The sequence below is a fragment of the Macaca fascicularis genome, chromosome 6, assembly GCF_037993035.2.
Source record: "Macaca fascicularis isolate 582-1 chromosome 6, T2T-MFA8v1.1".
In the NCBI taxonomy this organism is placed as follows: Eukaryota; Metazoa; Chordata; class Mammalia; order Primates; family Cercopithecidae; genus Macaca; species Macaca fascicularis.
Genome location: NC_088380.1, coordinates 14,463,709 through 14,484,287, shown reverse-complemented (window position 1 = coordinate 14,484,287; position 20,579 = coordinate 14,463,709). Strand labels below are relative to the sequence as shown.

Genomic DNA, 20,579 nt, shown 5'->3' with positions numbered 1-20,579 from the left:
CAGAAATGAAATGTGATTGGTCAGCAGTGTGGATGGGGCTCATCTAGCTGCCTCTCTGGAGCTTGGCTTAGCTTGGCTCTGCCCTGGTGTTTGCTGTGTTGCCTGATTGTTGGATTCCTGCCTCTGCATGTTATTTGCAGTGATCTCATGTGGCTTCTCTTTCCTCAGTACTTGTGGCTTCTTGCTCAGCCTCTGGCGGTGGGATACGGTGGGTAGGGTGGGGCAACCCACCACACTATGTATATCAGGTTGTGTCTGGACTTCCCATGGTACTTACTGCAGCTTCAACTTTTTATGATCTTCCTAGGAATGGAAATTAATTATGTAAACCTTATGCCTCAATTTCTTTTTCTATGAAGAAGAGTTTGGAAAAAAATGTTTTATAGAAGTGGCGATTAGCTCATATTTATAAATTGCACTTCAATTCCCTGAAAATATTTGTAATAAAAATCAAATGTGACCAGGTCTGGTGGCTCATGCCTGTAATCCCTGCATGCTGTGAGGCCAGGGTGGATGGATCACTTGAGCCCAGGAGTTTGAGTCCGGGCAACATGGTGAAACCCTGTCTCTACCAAAAATCCAAAAAATTAGTTGGGCATGGTGGCATGTGCCTATAGTCCCATCTACTCTGGATGCTGAGGTGGGAGGATCACTTGAGCCTGGGAGGCCAAGCTGCAGTGGGCAGTGATGGCACCACTGCACTCCATCCAGCCTGAGTGACAGAGGGAGACTCTGTCTCAAAAACAAACAAAACAAAACAAAACAAAACAAGGAAATCAAATGTAACAGTACTTAGTGTATATTTTGCTTTGAAAATGTGGTACATAAATGTCTAAATTTCCTGATCAGGCAAGAGTGATAATTTGTCTGCAAGTGGGTTCTTCATTTTTTGGCTAAACTAATTTTAACACTACCTAAAAGCTAAGTATTGGGCCGAATGTGGTGGCTTATGCCAATAGTCCCAGTGCTTTGATAGGCCAGTGTTGGGGGATTACTTGAAGCCAGCCTGAACAACATAGTGAGACCTCGTCTCTACAAATAAATTAAAAAATTAGTCTGGTGCAGTGGTACATGCCTATAGTCCCAACTACTCACACAACTGAGGCAGGAGGATCACCTGAGCCTGGGACTTTGAGGCTGCAGTGAGTTGTGATCGCGCCACCGCACTCCAACATGGGGTGACAGAATGAGACTCTATCTCTAAGAAAAATCTAAAAATATAAAAAAGCTAAGCATTAAGTAATTAATATGATGACTTATGTTAGTAATTTGCTGCATATAAAAATTTGAAGAGCAAATCATAGCATAAAGTGATACATGATTATTATAAACAAGTATTTAAGTAAAATTGAAATCATTGTGTACTGTGAGTTCAAGCATAGCATGATGGTTAAGTGCATGGACTGTGGATTTGAACTTCTTGGGCTTAAACACACATTCCATAGTTTCACAAGCTTAATCATCTTGGGCAAATTGCTTAGTCACTCTGCTTCAATTTCCTTATCTGTAAAATGAAGATGTTAATAGTATCCCTTCCATCATGTTATTATAAAGATTTCCATCATGTTATTATAAAGATTGATCTTAGAATAATATTTGGCACAGAGTAACTTCCATACATGCGTTGATAGATAGAAACTCTGCAGTGGACATATAAAGACAGCTTGAAATTTATATGGAATTTTAATCAACATAGTATGCTATCCATTTTTCTAGTGAGAAGTATCACCTTTTAAATTAAACATTTAAAATGCATTTTGCCATTTGAGTCTTTAAGTTGCTCCTCAGATGTTCATTCAATAGAATATTTATATAAATGTTTTCAATTCCCAAAGATAAATGCGGATATTTCTTATTAGTTTGGGATAGCATCTTCACTACGTTCAGCCAGATATTTGTCTATGTAAATATGTATTTTTCATGCAATGTATTTTTTATGGTAAAAATACAACATAAAATGTACATTTTATTCCTTTTTAAGAAGAATTAACATTGTTGAGCAAGTATTATCACCACCATCCATCTTCAGAACCTTTTTTATCATCCCAAATTGAAACTGTGTACTCATTAAAAAGTAAATCCTCCTCCTTCTTCCCCATGTCTGTGTGTGTGTTTTTTATTTTGGCAGCACAATGGTAAATTGAGATTGTCATTGATGTGTTTCTTTTTTTTTTGAGAGGGAGTCTTGCTCTGTTGCCCAGGCTGGAGTGCAGTGGTATGATCTTGGCTCACTGCAACCTCCGCCTCCTGGGTTCAAGCAATTCTTCTGCCTCAGCCTCCTGAGTAGCTGGGATTACAGGCTCATGCCACTATGCCAGGCTAATTTTTGTATTTTTTAGTCGAGATGGGGTTTCACCATGTTGGCCTGGCTGGTCTTGAACTCCTGACCTTGTGATCCGCCCGCCTCAGCCTCCCAAAGTGCTGGGATTACAGCTGTGAGCCACCGTGCCTGGCTGTCATTGTTGTGTTTCAATGTGGGGATTCTCTTATGTTTTCAGGTTGAAGAAGCTGGTTTAATCAACCATCCTCCTTGGAAACTGAAGGTCATCCAGCTATTCGAAACGCAGAGGGTGCGGCATGGGGTGATGACCCTGGGGCCCAGTGGGGCTGGGAAGACCACCTGCATCCACACGTTGATGAGAGCCATGACAGGTATGGGGCAGCCAAGGTCAGTGCCTGGAGTGGCCCATTTAAATAGTGGTGACACATTTGAATGCCCATGAGGTATGCAAAGGCAGATACAATAATATATTTTTATAGGAGGAAATACTGCTTTATTAATTATTGGGAACATTTTAGAGATAACATATTACATTAATGGACCAGAGAGGAAAAAAAAACATTTTTAGGTGACGTTATGCACTGCACTGTATGTTTTACGTATGTTATGTACTTTGACTTTCACAATGATCTTGAGAGGTGGTTATTATTATCCGTATTTTGTATGAAAATCAGGGCTCAAATTCAAAAACGTCCAAGGTCACGAAGATGGCAAGTGATGGGACTCAGAGTTAAGGTCAGGGTGTGCTTTAAAAAAGCCCAATTTTCCCAACATACCATGCCATTTCCCAGTAAATACAAAATACAATACACTGTCTCCCAATAAATAGAAAATAATTCCAAACCCAACTCTTATGTTCTTATGTTCTATGTGCTGAAGTCATCCCAATTCCAATCATAAATTACCTTCCCATTTGGAATCAGATTTGTTTTAGTGAAGTTAAATAAATGCATTTCATTTCCAGATGTCCCTAAGCCTTACATCTAAAGTCATCTAAGGATAATGGACATTACCATGTTCATGATTATTCTTGTCTTCTCTAGTTCCGATCAGACATTGATGACTCTCTTTCTAAAAACATTGGCATCCCGTAGACATTCCAAAATGTCACAGAGCCTTGGCTGTTGGAATGCAAAATACATAGCAGTGCATTGAGATTCCAGGAGCCTCCTGAAAGCCCACCCAGCAAAGAGGTACCTGGGTGGGCTCTCAGGCAGTTCCTGGAACCTCAGTGCACTGCTACTGATGCAACACTGGTACATTGTTGGTGGTTGCTGAGGATTGCCAGTATTTACTGTGGGCCCCTGTACGTGTTGGATTTGGTCTTTGTTTCCTCAGTTATTGAAGGAAGTGAATTCTGTCTCTCAGGACTCTCTACCAGGCAGTCCTCAGACTGAGATACAGTGTGTTCTCAGCTAACACCTACCTCTACCAAAACTGACCACTCCAACCTGCAGGACTTACCACGTGGTCTTTTGTGTATGCTATTAAGATTCTGTTTTGGGATTTTTATGTTTTTAAATGATTGTGTTCTTTCTCTCAAATTTTTCTCAGTAATATTTTTGTTGCAGTTACGAAGCTGCCTTTTGTTAACAATAAACTATAAATGCACATGATACAATGACTTGAACAAAAGGAGCACTAAATATTAAACAATATAGATACATTATGTATGGTATGTCTAAATTATGTAATCTGTATGGCATCACTGATTCTGGAGAAGTTCCTTGCAAAGATGAATTAATCATTGGACTATTTGCTGTTTAACTTGGTTTCGGTTTTAGTGGTAGAGGAGACATTCATCTTACTTAAGGAACACATTGTTTCTAACTGAAAACGTTAATACTCCAAAAGAGTGAGAAGATAATTGAACTTCTGCTGAAGAAGTGCAAGGCCGATGCTTATTATTTGTTCCCTGATTTAGCATATATCTCATCATGTGTCTTTAACATTCCATAATTTGAAGTTCTGTCAGGTTCTGTATTAGAAGCAGGACATAAACATAGAGATAATTATAACTCAATGGGGAATTGCTATAAGGAAGATTTGGACAAGTATCCTGTGAGTAGAGGCCAAGGAGATCAGAAAATCCTCTAAGGAATTATAGAAAGGCATACAGACCAGGTGCTACTTCATCCGAGGCTTGAGGGTTGAGTACCAGATTGATAAAAAATGTTTCCAGCAGAAAAAAGAGCCTGTGCCAGTAGGAGGGATTGGAGAGAAAATGATATACCCAAGGAAGTGCTTTGGCACTTCCACCACGCCCGGCTAATTTTTGTATTTTTAGTAGAGATGGGGTTTCACCATGTTGGCTAGGCTAGTCTCGAACTCCCGACCTTGTGATCTGCCTGCCTCGGTCCCCCAAAGTGCTGGGATTACAGGCGTGAGCCACCGCACCCAGCCCATTTTTATAATTTTGTACTTTAAACCTTATTATTCACTCTTCTGCTCATTAACCATAGTCCCTTATGCACAGAATGCCAGCCCATTGAAGAGTAGTCAGCTTAGGGTTTGAAAGATTTGGATACATTTCTTCTTGAAAACATTTCCTGGCCACAAAAGAAAGTCCTTGACTCATGCAAATTTCATTTAACTTATCGTTTTCAAGGTGAGCAAGAAAACATATCACAAATCAAAGCTGATCATGGACAGAATGAGGCATCTTCTAGGTGGTATTTCAGGCACAAGATTTAATCTAGTGTAGCTTAAACCAAGGATTTTTTTTGAGCCGTGAAATTTAGAGAGCTTCCAGATTATATTAGTACCTTCATAAATTCCGGCATGGTATCCTTTTTCGCCCCAAACAATATGCAATTTTCTCTAAAGAAGATAAAAAAGTGCTTTAGTCAATATGATATAATGAAGCTAATTATGGTAACTTAGAATGCAGTAAGACATATTTTCAATGTAGCTCTGCAGTTTTCATATTTTGAGCACCTGCTGACAGTACACCACAAATTAGTGCAATGTTGCTTAATGATGGTTCACTTCCCATCTGAGATGTCTAAAATTTGGATTTACTTGGTATAGATTGTGGAAAACCACACCGGGAAATGAGGATGAATCCCAAAGCGATTACTGCCCCACAGATGTTTGGTCGGCTGGACGTTGCCACAAATGACTGGACTGATGGGATATTTTCTACGCTTTGGAGGAAAACATTAAGAGCAAAGAAAGGTAGAAGATAAATTACAAGGATTATTTTAGAGATACACTTCTAGATAAAATCCTTGGAGGCTATACAGAATTAGTAGAACAACTGTATTCACCGTATAATATCTTAGCCAAGACTAAGAAGTCATAAATCAGTATGATATTTGTGAATGTTGAAATAATGAAATTATTGATTACAGTATTTAAAATGCTCCCTTTTTTGAAATAATATTTTCTAAAAAAAAGTCCATATCCCTGTGATGTCTTAGAATAAAATAGATGGAAAAAGCTGTTAAGGAAAATTGATAGTATTGAATAAAGTGATTTTACCATAACTATTTTCACTGACTATTTTACCAGTGTTACTCTCATTTAAGTACAACCTATTTTTAAAGAATTGATTTCTCTATAAAATCACAGGGAAAATGGGTTATTTGGGAGAGAAAATTGTGTATAGCAAAAATGAAGTCTCCATTGAACTAATAAATTATTCTGTGTAGATGGACATTGGTGTTCAGTTGTTTAAACAAACTCATTAAGGGCTGGCGGTTCAGTCTGAATAGTCCTTCACTTATGGACTTTGTAAATTGAACCCAATGTTCTCAGAATATAAACTAGGAGGGAAGAGGTGATATCAGATGTCTTCTCATTTGATTTCCTCACTCCTGAGTGAGTAGGCAAAAGGCACAGTGAATACAACTGCAGAGAGAAAGAAGCAGGGGAAGGAGGAGATACTTGGGCTTCCTGGGTTTACCCTTTGGGCAACAGTGTCCTTCTGAAAAATGTTTAAAGTAGTACCATTGAAGTTCTCATTTAAGGAATGTAGCTGATAATGCTAATATTAATTGTCCAAAGATCAATGAAAATGCTTCATTTAAAAAATGTGCTCATATTAGAAATTGTTTTTCTTCTACTGGAAATAAATCAAATTTTATTTCTGATTTGTTCCAGTAATCCATTGTAAACACAGACCCAGAGACCAAATGTGACTTAAAAGAACAAGAGCTCAGAGGAGTTTTTTCCCCCTTCTTTCCACATTAAAAAAAGGCAACATATGCTTTTTCTTTCCAAGTGACTCTGGTGATTAGATCACCATTTTATTTTACTTGAATTGCTAGTTGAATAAACTTGATTGGGATTTTCAAAGCATTTTATTTGAAATAGACAATTCCACAGTTGTTGCATAACAAAGAAAATGTAGAAACACAAGACAGGTCGTGGTGTTGGTGAGTAAAAGAAGGTAGTAGTTGAGAAATGAAGAGGAATGCTACTGTTAAATCAAAAACCTAAATTTACAATGACATTCTTGCTGAGCATTCTGCCGATGTTTGTCATTTTCTCTACCTCCAAGTATCTCCTTGTGTGACTGCTGTCAGGTTTTGTGCCCAGCACTCCTCTGAAATTGCGATATCAAAGACACCCCGACCTCTAGCTTGTCAAATACAAATTGCCGGTTCTCAGTCTGGTACTGCCCTCAGTAGCCTTTGGCACAGTTGATCGCCTGCTTTCTTGAATCCCTTCCTTCCCTGGGTTGCAGGGATCCTGCTAGCTCTTTTTGCACTTCTGCTTCCTTGAGAAGTCTGGAAGAAAGGGGAACAAACACAGGAGACCGTGCCAGAAGCCTAAGGGGTACAGAGCCTCTGTCTTCAGCTCTCTTCTCTCTCCACACTTATTAAGAAGAAACTTACCCAGTCTCATAGCTTTAAATCCCATCTCTAAACTGGTGGCGTTCACATTTTAATCTCCAGCCCTGACCTCTCTCCTGAATTCCCAACTCAACAACTCTATGAGGATCTCTACTGGACGCCTTAGACTTAGGTGCAAACCAGAATGGGTTCCATAGCTCTGTCTTTCCCACTGCCCTCATGTACCTCTCCCCCTCCTCCTCTTTTTGCGATTCAGGTTCTACTTCTTATTGTTCCTGGAACGTGATCACCTTAGTTTGGGATGCTAGAGACTGAGTGGCTTATAAATAATAGACATTCACTTCTCATAGTTCCAGAGGCTGGAAGTCTGAGATCAGAGGGCCAGCATGGTCGGGTTCTGGCGAAGTCTTTCTTCATGGTTGCAGTCTGCCGATTTCTTGCTGTACCCCATGTTGCAGAAGGGCAAGGGGGTTCTCTGAGGTCTCTTTATAAGGACACTAATCTCATTCATGAGGATATTTTGGGGGAACACAAACATTCAGTCCATTGTATTACACTAAGCCTGTACCTGCTTCAGGGGCTTAGCACTTTCTGTTCTTGCTGTCTGGAATATTCTACCTCTAGATCTTTACATCACTTCATTCTCTTCCTGGAATATCTTATTGACCACCTTATCTAAAACATGCCCCATGCCCTCATTCTACTTAATTTTTCGTATGTTAAACTTTTCTTTATTTGTTTGCTTGTCATCTCTACTCCTTAGAATGTAAGCTCTGCAAAAGCAGGATATTGTCTCACTTACCACAATATCCCCAGCCCCTAGAACAGTGACATGTGCAAGGTGCTCAATGAATATTTGTCCAATAAACAAATGACTTTTTGATTTAATTATGGGCCTTGACTGTGATATAAAGATCTTTGAAGATTCTTTGTGATAAAACAAGGTACTCATTTAGAGCAAAACTGTATTTAAAAATTAATGAAAATTACATCAAATATAGTACTTCTTCAAACTCTTTTAAACTTATGTGTACATGCGCTGTATGTGTGTATGTATTTTTTTTCTCCCTTTGGTGGGGTATTCTAGGGGAACATATCTGGATAATTCTTGATGGTCCAGTAGATGCCATCTGGATTGAAAATCTGAATTCTGTTTTGGATGATAACAAAACTCTAACCCTTGCCAATGGTGATCGGATTCCCATGGCTCCAAACTGCAAGATTGTTTTTGAGCCTCATAACATTGACAATGCTTCTCCTGCCACCGTCTCAAGAAATGGAATGGTTTTCATGAGCTCTTCTATCCTTGATTGGAGTCCTATTCTTGAGGTATAATTGAATCCTTCTTTTGTATAATTAAAAAGGAAAACAGACCCGTTAGCATTCTTTTAGTGTGTGTGCCAATTTTTCTGCAGATGGCAGTGTTATTGCATTTTTATGCTAATGTTTATGGAAGATACCTTGAATGCACTGGGACATTCAAACGCTGATTGCTCCTAACATGTTTCTTCATTACTCTTCTAATCACTTTTGAACTGGGATTTCCAGCCTCTGGGTTGTAGAGTAATTGCCAGGCCTGTATGAACCAACAGTCTTGCCAAACTGTGTCTGAGGATGGAATAAGTAAAATTTAATTTGATCACTTTGGGGATTCATGATATTTTTGAAAGGTACACACTCACATAAAGTTTAGGAGGACCATCTTAGAACATTAACTTGAAGTCATTTTATTAAAATTGCATAAAAGGAATTTTTATGAGATTCATTAGTTATAACATTAGTTCTAAGTTTGAACTTGGCAATAATATTTCAGATAACATCTCATCAATTCATAATCAGGTATATTATTTTATTACCAGCAATATGCCCTAGAATATATTGATCAGAATTATAAATAATGCCTTGCAAACTTAGATATTTTGCTATATAAATATTATAATGTAAAGCAAAATGTTTATTAGATAAGCCACATGAAAAATCTTGTTTTACATAATTGGTTGTATTATTTTCATCACCTAAGTTTTTTGAAGATGATTTTGATTGAAAACATTTGAATTCCTAATTTAAATAAAGTAGATGTTTATTTTACATTATATCATTACATCTTAAAACTTTTATTTCTATATGGTTATATCCTAACTTTTTACTAATGTCTTTCCATAATTTACTCAACTCTGTTGCAAAAGGCTTTAGATTTGGTATGAAGCTGTGAAGAAGAAGGGAATCATACAGCAAAATGATGTTGACATATAGTTGAATGTGTCACTAAAAATAGTTGTAAAGGTTTCAGATTTCACAATTAACTTATCCATCCATTAAGGAGAAGAAAAGCAGAGGGTTGCAGCCCTGTCTTTGCAAAAGTAATCACTAATGACAATTCTTTAAAATATAGATGATTGGGTTATACTTCAATTTTACCAAATTAGAATCTCTGGGAGGCAACTCAGGATCGTTCTCTTTTTTTTTCTTTTAAGTGCCACAACATTTTTTTCCCCACCTAGCCAGGCTTGGAAACCACAGGTACAGCAAAGTACAAGTGAAAATGTATATATGTGATTTTTCCGAAATAGTTCAATTTCGTAAAGATTTTTGAAAAGTACTTTTATACAACTAGCTAAGGAATACTAGCTAATGCATGAGTTTGATATTTATAAAATAAGCTTTTGCTATAGTCTGTCCATACTGACTGAATAAGACCTTTACGTTAATGCTACACTCACCTCATAATATCCTATATGTTTTAAATAATGCATTTTCTTTTTTGGGAATTGTTAGGAAGAGCAAGACTCATGAAGAATCAGATTGGAAATGTTTAGAACAGGAAAGCCAGCTCTGAGAGTTGTTAGAGGGCAGAGCAATTGAAAAGTTGTGTTGCTGGCAGTCTGTCAGCTTCAGGGAGCTAAGCTGGTTACCTGCCCTGGTGAATGTCGTCTTTCGGTTCCATCAACTCAAAAGTGCTGTGTTGTGTTTTTGTCGAGGTAGAATCATGGTAAATTCATGAACTAATGAATAATTCAGAATCAACATTTTATTGCTTCTGTTCAGAGTCTCTAATTGTTTCTTGAAATATTGAGGTGAAGAATGAGCTGATCTCTTGACCTTAAGAGAACTTGCCTCATCTTAAGGAAACACTGTGTGTTAAGTGGTATTTTGTTATGAATGAGGTGCAGATTCTTAATACTAGGTTTTCCAAATGACTAAATTCTCCATTTTCATGAATATCCTTGATATTTTTCTACATCATTTATTAATTAAATTAGAAGAAATAAAAAGAAACAACTAATTGTAGTAAATCTTTGTTTTCTATTAAAAAAATCTGGGGGCCAGGCACAGTGGCTCATGCCTGTCATCCCAGCACTTTGGGAGGCCAACGCAGGCAGATTGCTTGAGGCAAGGAGTTTGAGACTAGCCTGGGCAATATGGCAAAACCTGTCTTGACAAAAATTACAAAAATTAGCTGGATGTAGTGGCATGCACCTGTGGTCCCAGCTACTTGGGGGGCTGAGGCTAGAGGATCACCTGAGCCTGGGAGGCGGAGGTTGTAGTGAACCGAGATCATGCCACTGTACTCCCGCCTGAGTGATAGAGTAAGATCCTGTCTCAAAAAAAGAAAAAAAATCTGGGTATGGATTTCCTTTGTTCATCTTTTATTCTTTACTTTCCCCGCTGAATTATTTCCATAGATGTGCCTTGTCATTTTCTCCCAGCATATTTTAATCAAGAATTGAAGACTATTTCTCCATCTATGAGCATATCCATAGTATAGTAGTTGAACATGTGGGCCCAGGCTTTCTGGGCTGAATTCTGCCCTTGCCACCTGCTTGCAGTGGGCTCCTGAGCAGGCTACCTACACTTCCTGGGCCTCTGGTTCCTCATGTGTAAAAGGAGGATAATAACAGTTCTTACCTTGTAGGGTTGTTTTGAAGATTAAATGAATTAATACGCGGAGGAGTTTGTAACAAAGCCTGGAACATCGTGTGTGGTATAATCATTAAATATTATCATTACTAACAGATACTTTTAAAATTTTTGTTCCCAAATGACCATTTTCCTAGTGTGCTAGTAAGTTTCATGAATACACTTATCTGTGAACTGACAGGGTTTTCTTAAGAAACGCTCGCCTCAAGAAGCAGAAATTCTTCGTCAGCTGTACACCGAGTCTTTCCCGGACTTGTATCGCTTCTGTGTCCAGAACTTAGAATACAAGATGGAGGTGCTGGAGGCCTTTGTCATCATGCAGAGCATTAACATGCTCCAAGGCCTGATTCCTCTCAAGGTAAACTGCTCAACTTTCTAGAGAAAGTCTCTCTTATCAACTTAGCCATGCTGCGCAGAGAGTACCGTATTTTCTTTTTTATTGATGTAGCCATGCTGCGCAGGGACTACTGTATTTTCTCTTTTATTAATGTAGCCGTGCTGTGCAGAGAGTACTATGTTTGAAACTAGATTTGGTTAGAGCTCTTGGGGAGGGGGAATATTTCAAACATGGATCCCACATATTTTGGTATTTTTTCATATCCCTTTAACAAAAAATAAAGCTAACCATAGATTTGGAATTTAGTTGCAGGTTAACAACTAAAGTCATGCAACAGGTATCCCAAAATTATTATTGTGTGTGTTGTAATTTTTGATTTTTGTGGGTGCATAGTAGGTATGTATATTTATGGGTTGCATGAGATGTTTTGATACCAGTATGCAATGTGTAATAACCATATCAAGGTGAATGGGGTATCTGTCACCTCATTCTTCATTTTCTTTGTGTTATGAACATTACAATTGTACTCCCTCAGTTACTCTAAAGTGCACAACGAATTATTGCTGACTGCAGTCAAGTCACTCTGTATTTTTGTACCCATTAATCATCCCCACTTCCTCCCCACTCCCTACTCCCCTTCCTAGCCTCTGGTAACCATCCTTCTACTCCATCTCCATGACTTCAATTGTTTTAATTTTTAGCTCCCACAAATGCTTGAGAATATACCAAGTTTGTCTTTCTGTGCCTGGCTTATTTCACTTAACATGATAACCTCCAGTTCCATTCATGTTGTTCAAATGACAGGCTCTCTTTCTTTTTTTTGTGGCTGAATAGTACTCCCTTGTGTATATGTAGCACTTTTCTTTATCCATTCATCTGTTGATGGACACTTAGGTTGTCTCCAACTTGGCTGTGGTGAACAGTGCTGCGATAAACTCTGTTTTTAAAAAAAATTTATTTTTATTTTATTATTATTATTATTATTATTATTATTATTATTATTATTTTGGAGACGGAGTCTCGCTCCGTTGCCCAGGCTGGAGTGCAGTGGGGCGATCTCGGCTCACTGCAAGCTCCGCCTCCCGGGTTCACGCCATTCTCCTACCTCAGCCTCCCGAGTAGCTGGGACTACAGGCGCTGCCACGTCGCCCAGCTAGTTTTTTGTGTTTTTTAGTAGAGACGGGGTTTCACCGTGTTAGCCAGGATGGTCTCGATCTCCTGACCTCGTGATCCGCCCACCTCGGCCTCCCAAAGTGCTGGGATTACAGGCTTGGGCCACCGCACCCGGCCAACCCTGTTATTTTTAAAGGCAGTTTGGTATTTCCAGAGATCAGTTCTTCATTTGTTCTCCAGTTTTATTCATCCTTTCCCTTGTTCTTGGAGAAAAACTAGTGTCTTGTTTCTATGTTTACTGTTTTCATTGAAACCCTAGAGCAGTGTTTGGGTTTGAGAATCAAGTAATTAAAAAAAAGTGTCTTTCCTTCTCAGGAGCAAGGCGGGGAGGTGAGCCGGGCGCACCTGGGGCGGCTGTTCGTGTTCGCGCTGCTGTGGAGCGCGGGGGCGGCGCTGGAGCTGGACGGCCGGCGCCGCCTGGAGCTCTGGCTGCGCGCGCGGCCCGCGGGGACGCTGGAGCTGCCGCCGCCCGCGGGCCCCGGGGACACCGCCTTCGACTACTACGTGGCACCCGACGGTGAGGACACCTGCCCGTCCAGACGGAACCCATGGGGGCCGTTCTTCCCTACATGGCCAATATTTACACAGTATATATATTTTTTCTAAATGAGATGTATCATTCTTGGCTGTAAGATATGAAAACGTTCGTGTGTGGAGAAAGTGGCAGTGGTTTCTGTTTAAAAAATCTGTTTTTCAAATGCACGTTTTCTTCCTGTTAAATATATTGTGCACTAAACTTTCAATGAATTAAGAAACATTTAAAAAACCAAATCAGATCCATTTCTGTCGTTCATTCAATAGAATCAGCAATGTATATAAAAGTTACAAAGTTTAAAGTATATTTTTGCCAAGTACGTGGGTATATAGATACCCACAGCTGTATATCTTTATCTCTGTTTGGATATATACTTTAAGGTTATAATATATATATTCTAAGGTTATAAATATATAAAGTTCATTTATACAAAAAATGAAGTACCTATATATGGGTATATAATAATGTATTAAATATTTAATATACATACGCATAGGCCTAGGATCTTTTGCCTAATGAAAAGTGTGTGAGATTCGACATTCGAAAGTGATTAATGATTTTAGATTCACACCACTCTTACTGTGTTCTGTATTTTTATACATCATGCTATTGAAAACTAATATATTTTTTTAAAAATTCTGAAATACTTCCTAGTATTTCCTAGGTTTACACCTTGAAATTGTTCCTTGGGACATTTTGACTCAGTTAACACATACTTGTATACTTAGATCGCTAATTTTAATGATCTTTATTTTATGGGGAGAATTTGGAAGGTGACCTCATAAGATGTCAAGGATGTCTGCTCATTACAGTTTGGACTTGAATTATTACTATGGAGATGGAAATGTCTTCTGTTCATCTCAGGTACATGGACGCACTGGAACACGCGTACCCAGGAATACCTGTATCCGTCCGATACCACCCCAGAGTATGGCTCTATTCTGGTGCCAAATGTTGACAATGTGAGGACTGACTTTCTAATTCAAACCATGGCTAAACAGGGCAAGGTATGACTTTTAATTTAATGAACAGTAGCATATTTTAAAGGAAGACATGAAACATCCTGCATTTATTATAAAATGTTTTATGTTGCAGTTTTGAATCCATGAAAATGTTACCTTATCTCCTATTCTTTTATTATTCCTCACTGAAATATGAGTTGAATCGTTCTAATTCATAAGTAAGTAATTATTTCTTACGTATGAGTTGACAGTAAATTTTGACTTGCTTTTCCCCAAAGGATTCCTTCTGCTTTGATCACTGAGCTAGTTTGCTGGGGCTGTTGTAACAAAATAGCACAGCCTGGGTGGCCTAAACAACAGCAGTTTCTTTTCTCTCTGTTCTGGAAGCTGAAAGTCCAGGATGAAGGTGTCGGCAGGCTTGCGTTCTTCAGAGGTCTGTCTCCTTGGCTTGTAAATGGCTGCCTTTTCACTGTGTCTTCCCATGGTGTTTCTTTGTGTATACAAATTTCCTCTTCTTTTTTTTTTTTTTTGAGATGGAGTCTCTGTCACCCAGGCTAGAGTGCAATGGTGTAATCTCGGCTCACTGCTACCTCTGCCTCTTGGGTTCAAGTGATTCTCCTGCCTCAGCCTCCCGAGTAGCTGGGATTATAGGTGCCCACCACCATACCTGGCTAATTTGTGTATTTTTAGTACAGACGGGATTTCACCATGTTGGCCAGGCTGGTCTCGAACTTCTGACCTCAGATGATCTGCCTGCCTCAACCTTCCAAAGTGCTGGGATTACAGGTGTGAGCCACCATGCCTGGCCACAAATTTCCTCTTCTTATAAGGACACCAGTTAGAGTGGGCTAGGGCTCACTCCAACAGCTTTATTTTACCTTCGTCACCTCTTTAAAGACCTTATTTCCAAACAGAATCACATTTTAAGATACTAGGGGTTGAGGATTCAGCATATGAATTTTGGGGGGACAAATTCAGCCCATCACACTCATTTATTTCGTTTCTTGTTTTTTCTTTTTCAATTCCCACTATTTTAGGCTGTACTATTAATTGGTGAACAAGGAACAGCCAAAACAGTCATAATTAAAGGATTTATGTCCAGATATGATCCTGAATGTCACATGATCAAGAGTCTGAATTTTTCCTCTGCAACCACCCCACTGATGTTCCAGGTACTGGCTCTTTGGTATGGCTCAGTAAGCCCAAGTTTGTGACAAACTTTGGAGGATACTCTGTTTAATCTGAATTTCATCTGAACTTTCATAGCCATGATAAATCACCCACTTATGTTTTTCATTCTTTCAGTTATTCAACTGCAATAGTTTCCCTAGTTAGATTATAACATCTTAAATTATGGAAGCATTAAAAGGTTATATAAGGTGCTATAGGCCTCAATGCGGTTTAAAATATCTATGTAGAAAACATTGTGAACATGCACAATCCAAAACTGAAAGAAAATCATTTATTCCCCACCTAAACCTACTTCCTCTCCCTAGAGTCTGCTTGCCTGAAGATGTTCCTAATACTCTTTGAGGCTAGGTACTTTGCAATCATCTTTAATGCATCCATCTTGCTCAGGTCTCAAAGGCTGTTACAGTACCAAAAGAAATGCATTTCACATCTGTTTCCTTATCTTCATGCTCCTTGTTTACCTCTAGGTAATCCACTTCTGCATGATTGCATACCAGGGTATTGGCATGGAAGAATCCCCAGCTATGATTGGTTCAAGTTGAATTCTCTTTCAGTCTAGCTCTTATACCTTCCAATCCCCATTTTCTAAAATGCCACTTTAATCTTGTTGTTCCATGACTTAACATTCCACCCTGGCTCCCATCCTCAGTTGCAACAAGGTATAAAATCTTAGACCCTTAGATACGAAATATTTTACTCTATGTATCACAGAAGTGTGAGAGAAAGAAAAACCCCTCAAGTTTGCATTGTTTATTTTTTTTCCCAATGAAACCACCAGGAATGACCTAGGTTTGCAGTGGCTTAAATGGTTCTTTTTCTCCTGGTCCTAAATTGTACAAGACCTTATTGAAACTGAGGAGGAAATCCTAAATGTCAGTATATGCTTCAGTGATTTGCAAATGATCTCTCATATTTTTATTAGGACATTAATATATTACCAGATACATGTCATAAATTGCAAATGGAAGGGAAATTTTTAGGGGAACACAAATCCAAAGAACTTTGCTTTTAATGAACTTTGTTGTTCTTTAGTTGTTGGAATGAGAATATCAGAGCAATGAAACTTGTTGAAGGCATGGCTGAATCACGACATTTTATCACTTAATTCAATTGGTGACAGTGGAGTGCCAATACACTAAGGCCATTGATTAAACTTCTAAATAAGACTGTCAACTTCATTATACTCTCCTGGAGGAGACGAGATTTTCAGTATGGGCTGTTCTTCTGTCAAATAAATGCCATTCATATCTGGGTGGGCAGATCTGGATGGAGGTCAACCCCAAATTGCAGTGACTCAGCAGTGGCATTTTTGTGTTTGGGAAATGACACATTAAATTACCCTAGGTTGGCAAGATGCTAACATTATATGTGTTCCTTTAATACCGCTTTACAATTAAAGAGCTTTCGTTAGTTTTACCTTAGGAGGACATTCTCTTTAAAGGTTATAATTATAACGTTATTTGAGGGTAAAGGTTTTTAAAAAATGAGATCAGAGTGTGATATTTTTTCATTATGTGGGGTGATTTTCTAATGATCCACACTTCATGAGACTGTATTAACTCTTTAGGCCTACAGTGTAATTCTGACAGTAACTACGGCAGAGCTAACGCAGATTTCAGAAGTTAAGGGCCAAGTCCCACAAGACTGCCCTCACTCAGTCACCAGCCGCAAGCTTGGGGTTCTCAAAAGACCCATACCTCTGACCAAGTGGCTACAAATTAGGCCATTCCCTCAGCCCTCTCAGTTTCCATAATTCACTAGAATGACTTACATAACTCAGAGAAGTGCTGTGATTATTATTACAGCTTTCTTACAAAGATACAAAGAAGTATCAGTCAAAAGAAAAGATACAGAGGGCAAGGTTTGGGAGGGTCCCAAATGCAAACCTTCCCTGTCCTCAGAATGTGCTACTTTCCAGGTATATCATGTATATTACCAACCTGGACGTTCACTTGAGCCGTGGTGTCCTGGGTTTTTATTGGGGTTTTATTACATAGGCATACTTGATCACATCATTGGCCATAGGACAGGACTCAGATCTTTTTATTTGTTTTGAAACAGAGCCTCGCTCTGTCGCTAGGCTGTAGCACAGTGGCACGATCTTGGCTCACTGCAACCTCCACCTCCAGGGTTCAAGTGATTCTTCTGCCTCAGCCTCCTGAGTAACTGGGACTACAGGTGTGGGCCACCACACCCCACTAATTTTTGTATTTTTAGTAGAGATGGGGTTTCACCATGATGGCCAGGATGGTCTAGATCTCTTGACCTTGTGATCCGCCTGCCTCAGCCTCCCAAAGTGCTGGGATTACAGGCATGAACCACTGTGCTCAGCCAAGATCTTTAAGACTGAACTCAAATCTCCATCAGCTCCCCTCCCAGGTCAGCTGATATCATGTGACTTAAAACCTCAACCTTTGGGTATATACCCAGTAATGGGATGGCTGGGTCATATGGTACATCTAGTTCTAGATCCTTGAGGAATCGCCATACTGTTTTGCATAATGGTTGAACTAGTTTACAATCCCACCATGCTGCTATAAAGACACATGCACACGTATGTTTATTGCGGCCACAGTAGCAAAGACTTGGAATCAACCCAAATGTCCATCAGTGACAGATTGGATTAAGAAAATGTGGCACATATACACCATGGAATACTATGCAGCCATAAAAAAGGATGAGTTTGTGTCCTTTGTAGGGACATGGATGCAGCTGGAAACCATCATTCTTAGCAAACTATCACAAGAACAGAAAACCAAACACCGCATGTTCTCACTCATAGGTGGGAACTGAACAATGAGATCACTTGGACTCAGGAAGGGGAACATCACACACCGGGGCCTATCATGGGGAGGGGGGAGGGGGGAGGGATTGCATTGGGATTTATACCTGATGTAAACGACGAGGTGATGGGTGCAGCACACCAACATGGCACAAGTATACATATGTAACAAACCTGCACGTTATGCACATGTACCCTACAACTTAAAGTATAATAATAATAAATAAATTAAAAAAAAAAAAAAAACCTCAACCTTCTCATCACATGGTTGGTAATGAGTGGTTGGCATGAGTGGTATGAGGGGCCCATGTGAATAACAGAGTTCTTTCTATCAGGACATTTCCAGGAACAAAGGCCAGCCCAATCTTTTATTATACAGCAAGGCCTTGTCACTGCATTTTCATTACCAACTCTGTGACATCTCTGCCAGATATTAAAGATCTGTGGTTTCTGTCTCCTTAACGTGAAATATTTACTCATTTCCTGGAAAAAGCCATATGTTATCTAGAACACCTGTTGTATGCTATACAAATTCATAAACCATATAATAAATTTCTAAAAGTGGTACCATATTCAAATATAATAAATAGAAGAAGAATAACGTATTCTTTAGGCTCCCATTATCTGATACACAAGGCTTTAGCCTGATTCCCCACTGTTCTTCAGTGTTAAGGTGGAGTTAACACGTCACTGTTTCTTTTTTCTGTTCAGAAGCATCACAGGATCATCCACTCTGTTTAGTGCCAGAGACTGTTTTGACTGTTGAGCATCAGGGCTTTCTATTAAGCAAGACTCATTAGTTTCAGACAGCTTTCAATTAGCCAAACTGTTGTAATTAACTTTCTCACTGTAATTTTCAGTCATTCATGCTAAACAGGGCTGATGGAGCAGAGCGTTTGTCTCTGCATCTCCCATGTATCTGGATCCCAACCAAACTGAAATCGTAGATGAGAAAATAGATACTGTCCATTTCTCAGCTGTTACCATGATGGCACACTGTCCAATGAAGGGCACGTGTCTGTTCCTGACAGGTTGTTTTCAACATGATGTAACTTTCACATCTTTCATCAGTAGAAGGACTATTTGTCACTTTTTGCCTGGGACAATCCAGGTTATTTTCATTGTCTCAGATTAATAATTAATAGCATCCTTTGCCACTATCAAAAGTATCTGGTTTGGACAAAAATTATACAGTCATCCCATTTTTTGGCTAAGGGAATTTAGTCAGTTTCTTAAGAAAGATTCCTCATTTTTTCCCCCAAACTAATATTGTTTTAATTTTTTTATTTTTGAAAATAATTCATACATAGAAGTAGAAATTTAAGCAATACAAAAAGGTGAAAAGAAGACAGCAAAAATTACTTAAGATAAATTCTGAAAAGATTTCTAAAAATAATTATAAAGTGTTTTGAATATAGCCACCATCTTACAAATGGTTGCGTAGCAATAGGTTTTATTTTTTAAAAAATAAGACTCCTAGAGCCTGGATGGAAATTCCATAGTGTTTTTTTTAGACCCAGAACCACTTTTCCAAATGACATCTTGTGCAGTAGATTAATCTATAAAATAAGTAAACATGGATTTGCTTTGGTGGAATTGGAGCTGGGGTCCTGGAGCTCATTCCTGCCTCATCTTTTCTTCCTGCAAGGGATCCGTGTGGTTGCAGAAAATCCTTTTGGTTCCTCAGAACACAGTTTGAAGACTAGTTTCCTAAGAGATAATATGTGAAAGTATATTTGTATCATAAAGCTCTCTTAAAATATCAGGTTTTACTGTTAAGACTGAGGTACTCAGGTGGAAGGAGATTCAAGCATTGTCTGAATTCACTTAGTTGGTGGCAGAACCGAAGCTGGAAACCAGGGTCCATGGGCTGTGCTGTGCTGTGCACCCACGTGCTTCCTTCCAATGGCCTTCCTTTATCTATATTAATATCTAAAGGGCTGGTTTATCACTTAGTGCGCTTGTTTTATTTTTAGCTTCCAGCTATGCATTATTGTATTTTCTTGTGATTTTTGACGTATTTTACTTTTTACAATGTACTGTTGAGCATTTTAAACTTTCCTAATGTAAGACTATTTTCGTTTGGTCTTAGTGAATTACAATAAAATGGGAAGATGTTATTAGGCAGTAGATTTCTTAATAAAGACTGTAACTCTCCATTTTTATGTTTTAGCTAATAGCACATATATGAAAAACTAAAATTAAGTGTATTTTATATTTCTATTTAATTGTATGTAACATGCATGAAAAATGATTTAGGTGCTAGCATATAGAGATACACAGAAAAAATAAAATAGCTTTACATTTTGTACTACATTAAGCTCATGAATTGCTTTCATATATATCATTAATGCATAATACTCTAGCAAGCTCATGAATTGCTTTCATATATATTATATCATTAATGCATAATGCATATATGCATATTCATATGCATATATATGTATGTACATATGATTTATGTATCTATACACACTCTCATTTCTGGGTTGTATTATACCCGGAAATATTAAGTGGCTTACATGAAATCACAGAGTTGATCAATGTGAGAAGCAGTAGTTTAATTTGTTTTTCCCGTCTTTCAGCCTAGTCAGAGCTGTT

The 20,579-nt window shown here is 38.6% G+C and overlaps 1 protein-coding gene across 1 annotated transcript in view; it reads left to right on the top strand.

Moving 5' to 3' along the window:
• The window catches only part of DNAH5 (dynein axonemal heavy chain 5), a 321,438-nt gene that overhangs the window by 188,332 nt on the left and 112,527 nt on the right, over nt 1-20,579 (top strand). The window contains exons 41-47 of the mRNA XM_045393550.3: nt 2,499-2,652; nt 5,312-5,458; nt 8,168-8,409; nt 11,180-11,356; nt 12,824-13,025; nt 13,908-14,050; nt 15,043-15,177. Coding sequence (XP_045249485.2) covers nt 2,499-2,652; nt 5,312-5,458; nt 8,168-8,409; nt 11,180-11,356; nt 12,824-13,025; nt 13,908-14,050; nt 15,043-15,177 — 1,200 coding nt within the window. The remainder of the gene's footprint in view (nt 1-2,498; nt 2,653-5,311; nt 5,459-8,167; nt 8,410-11,179; nt 11,357-12,823; nt 13,026-13,907; nt 14,051-15,042; nt 15,178-20,579) is intronic.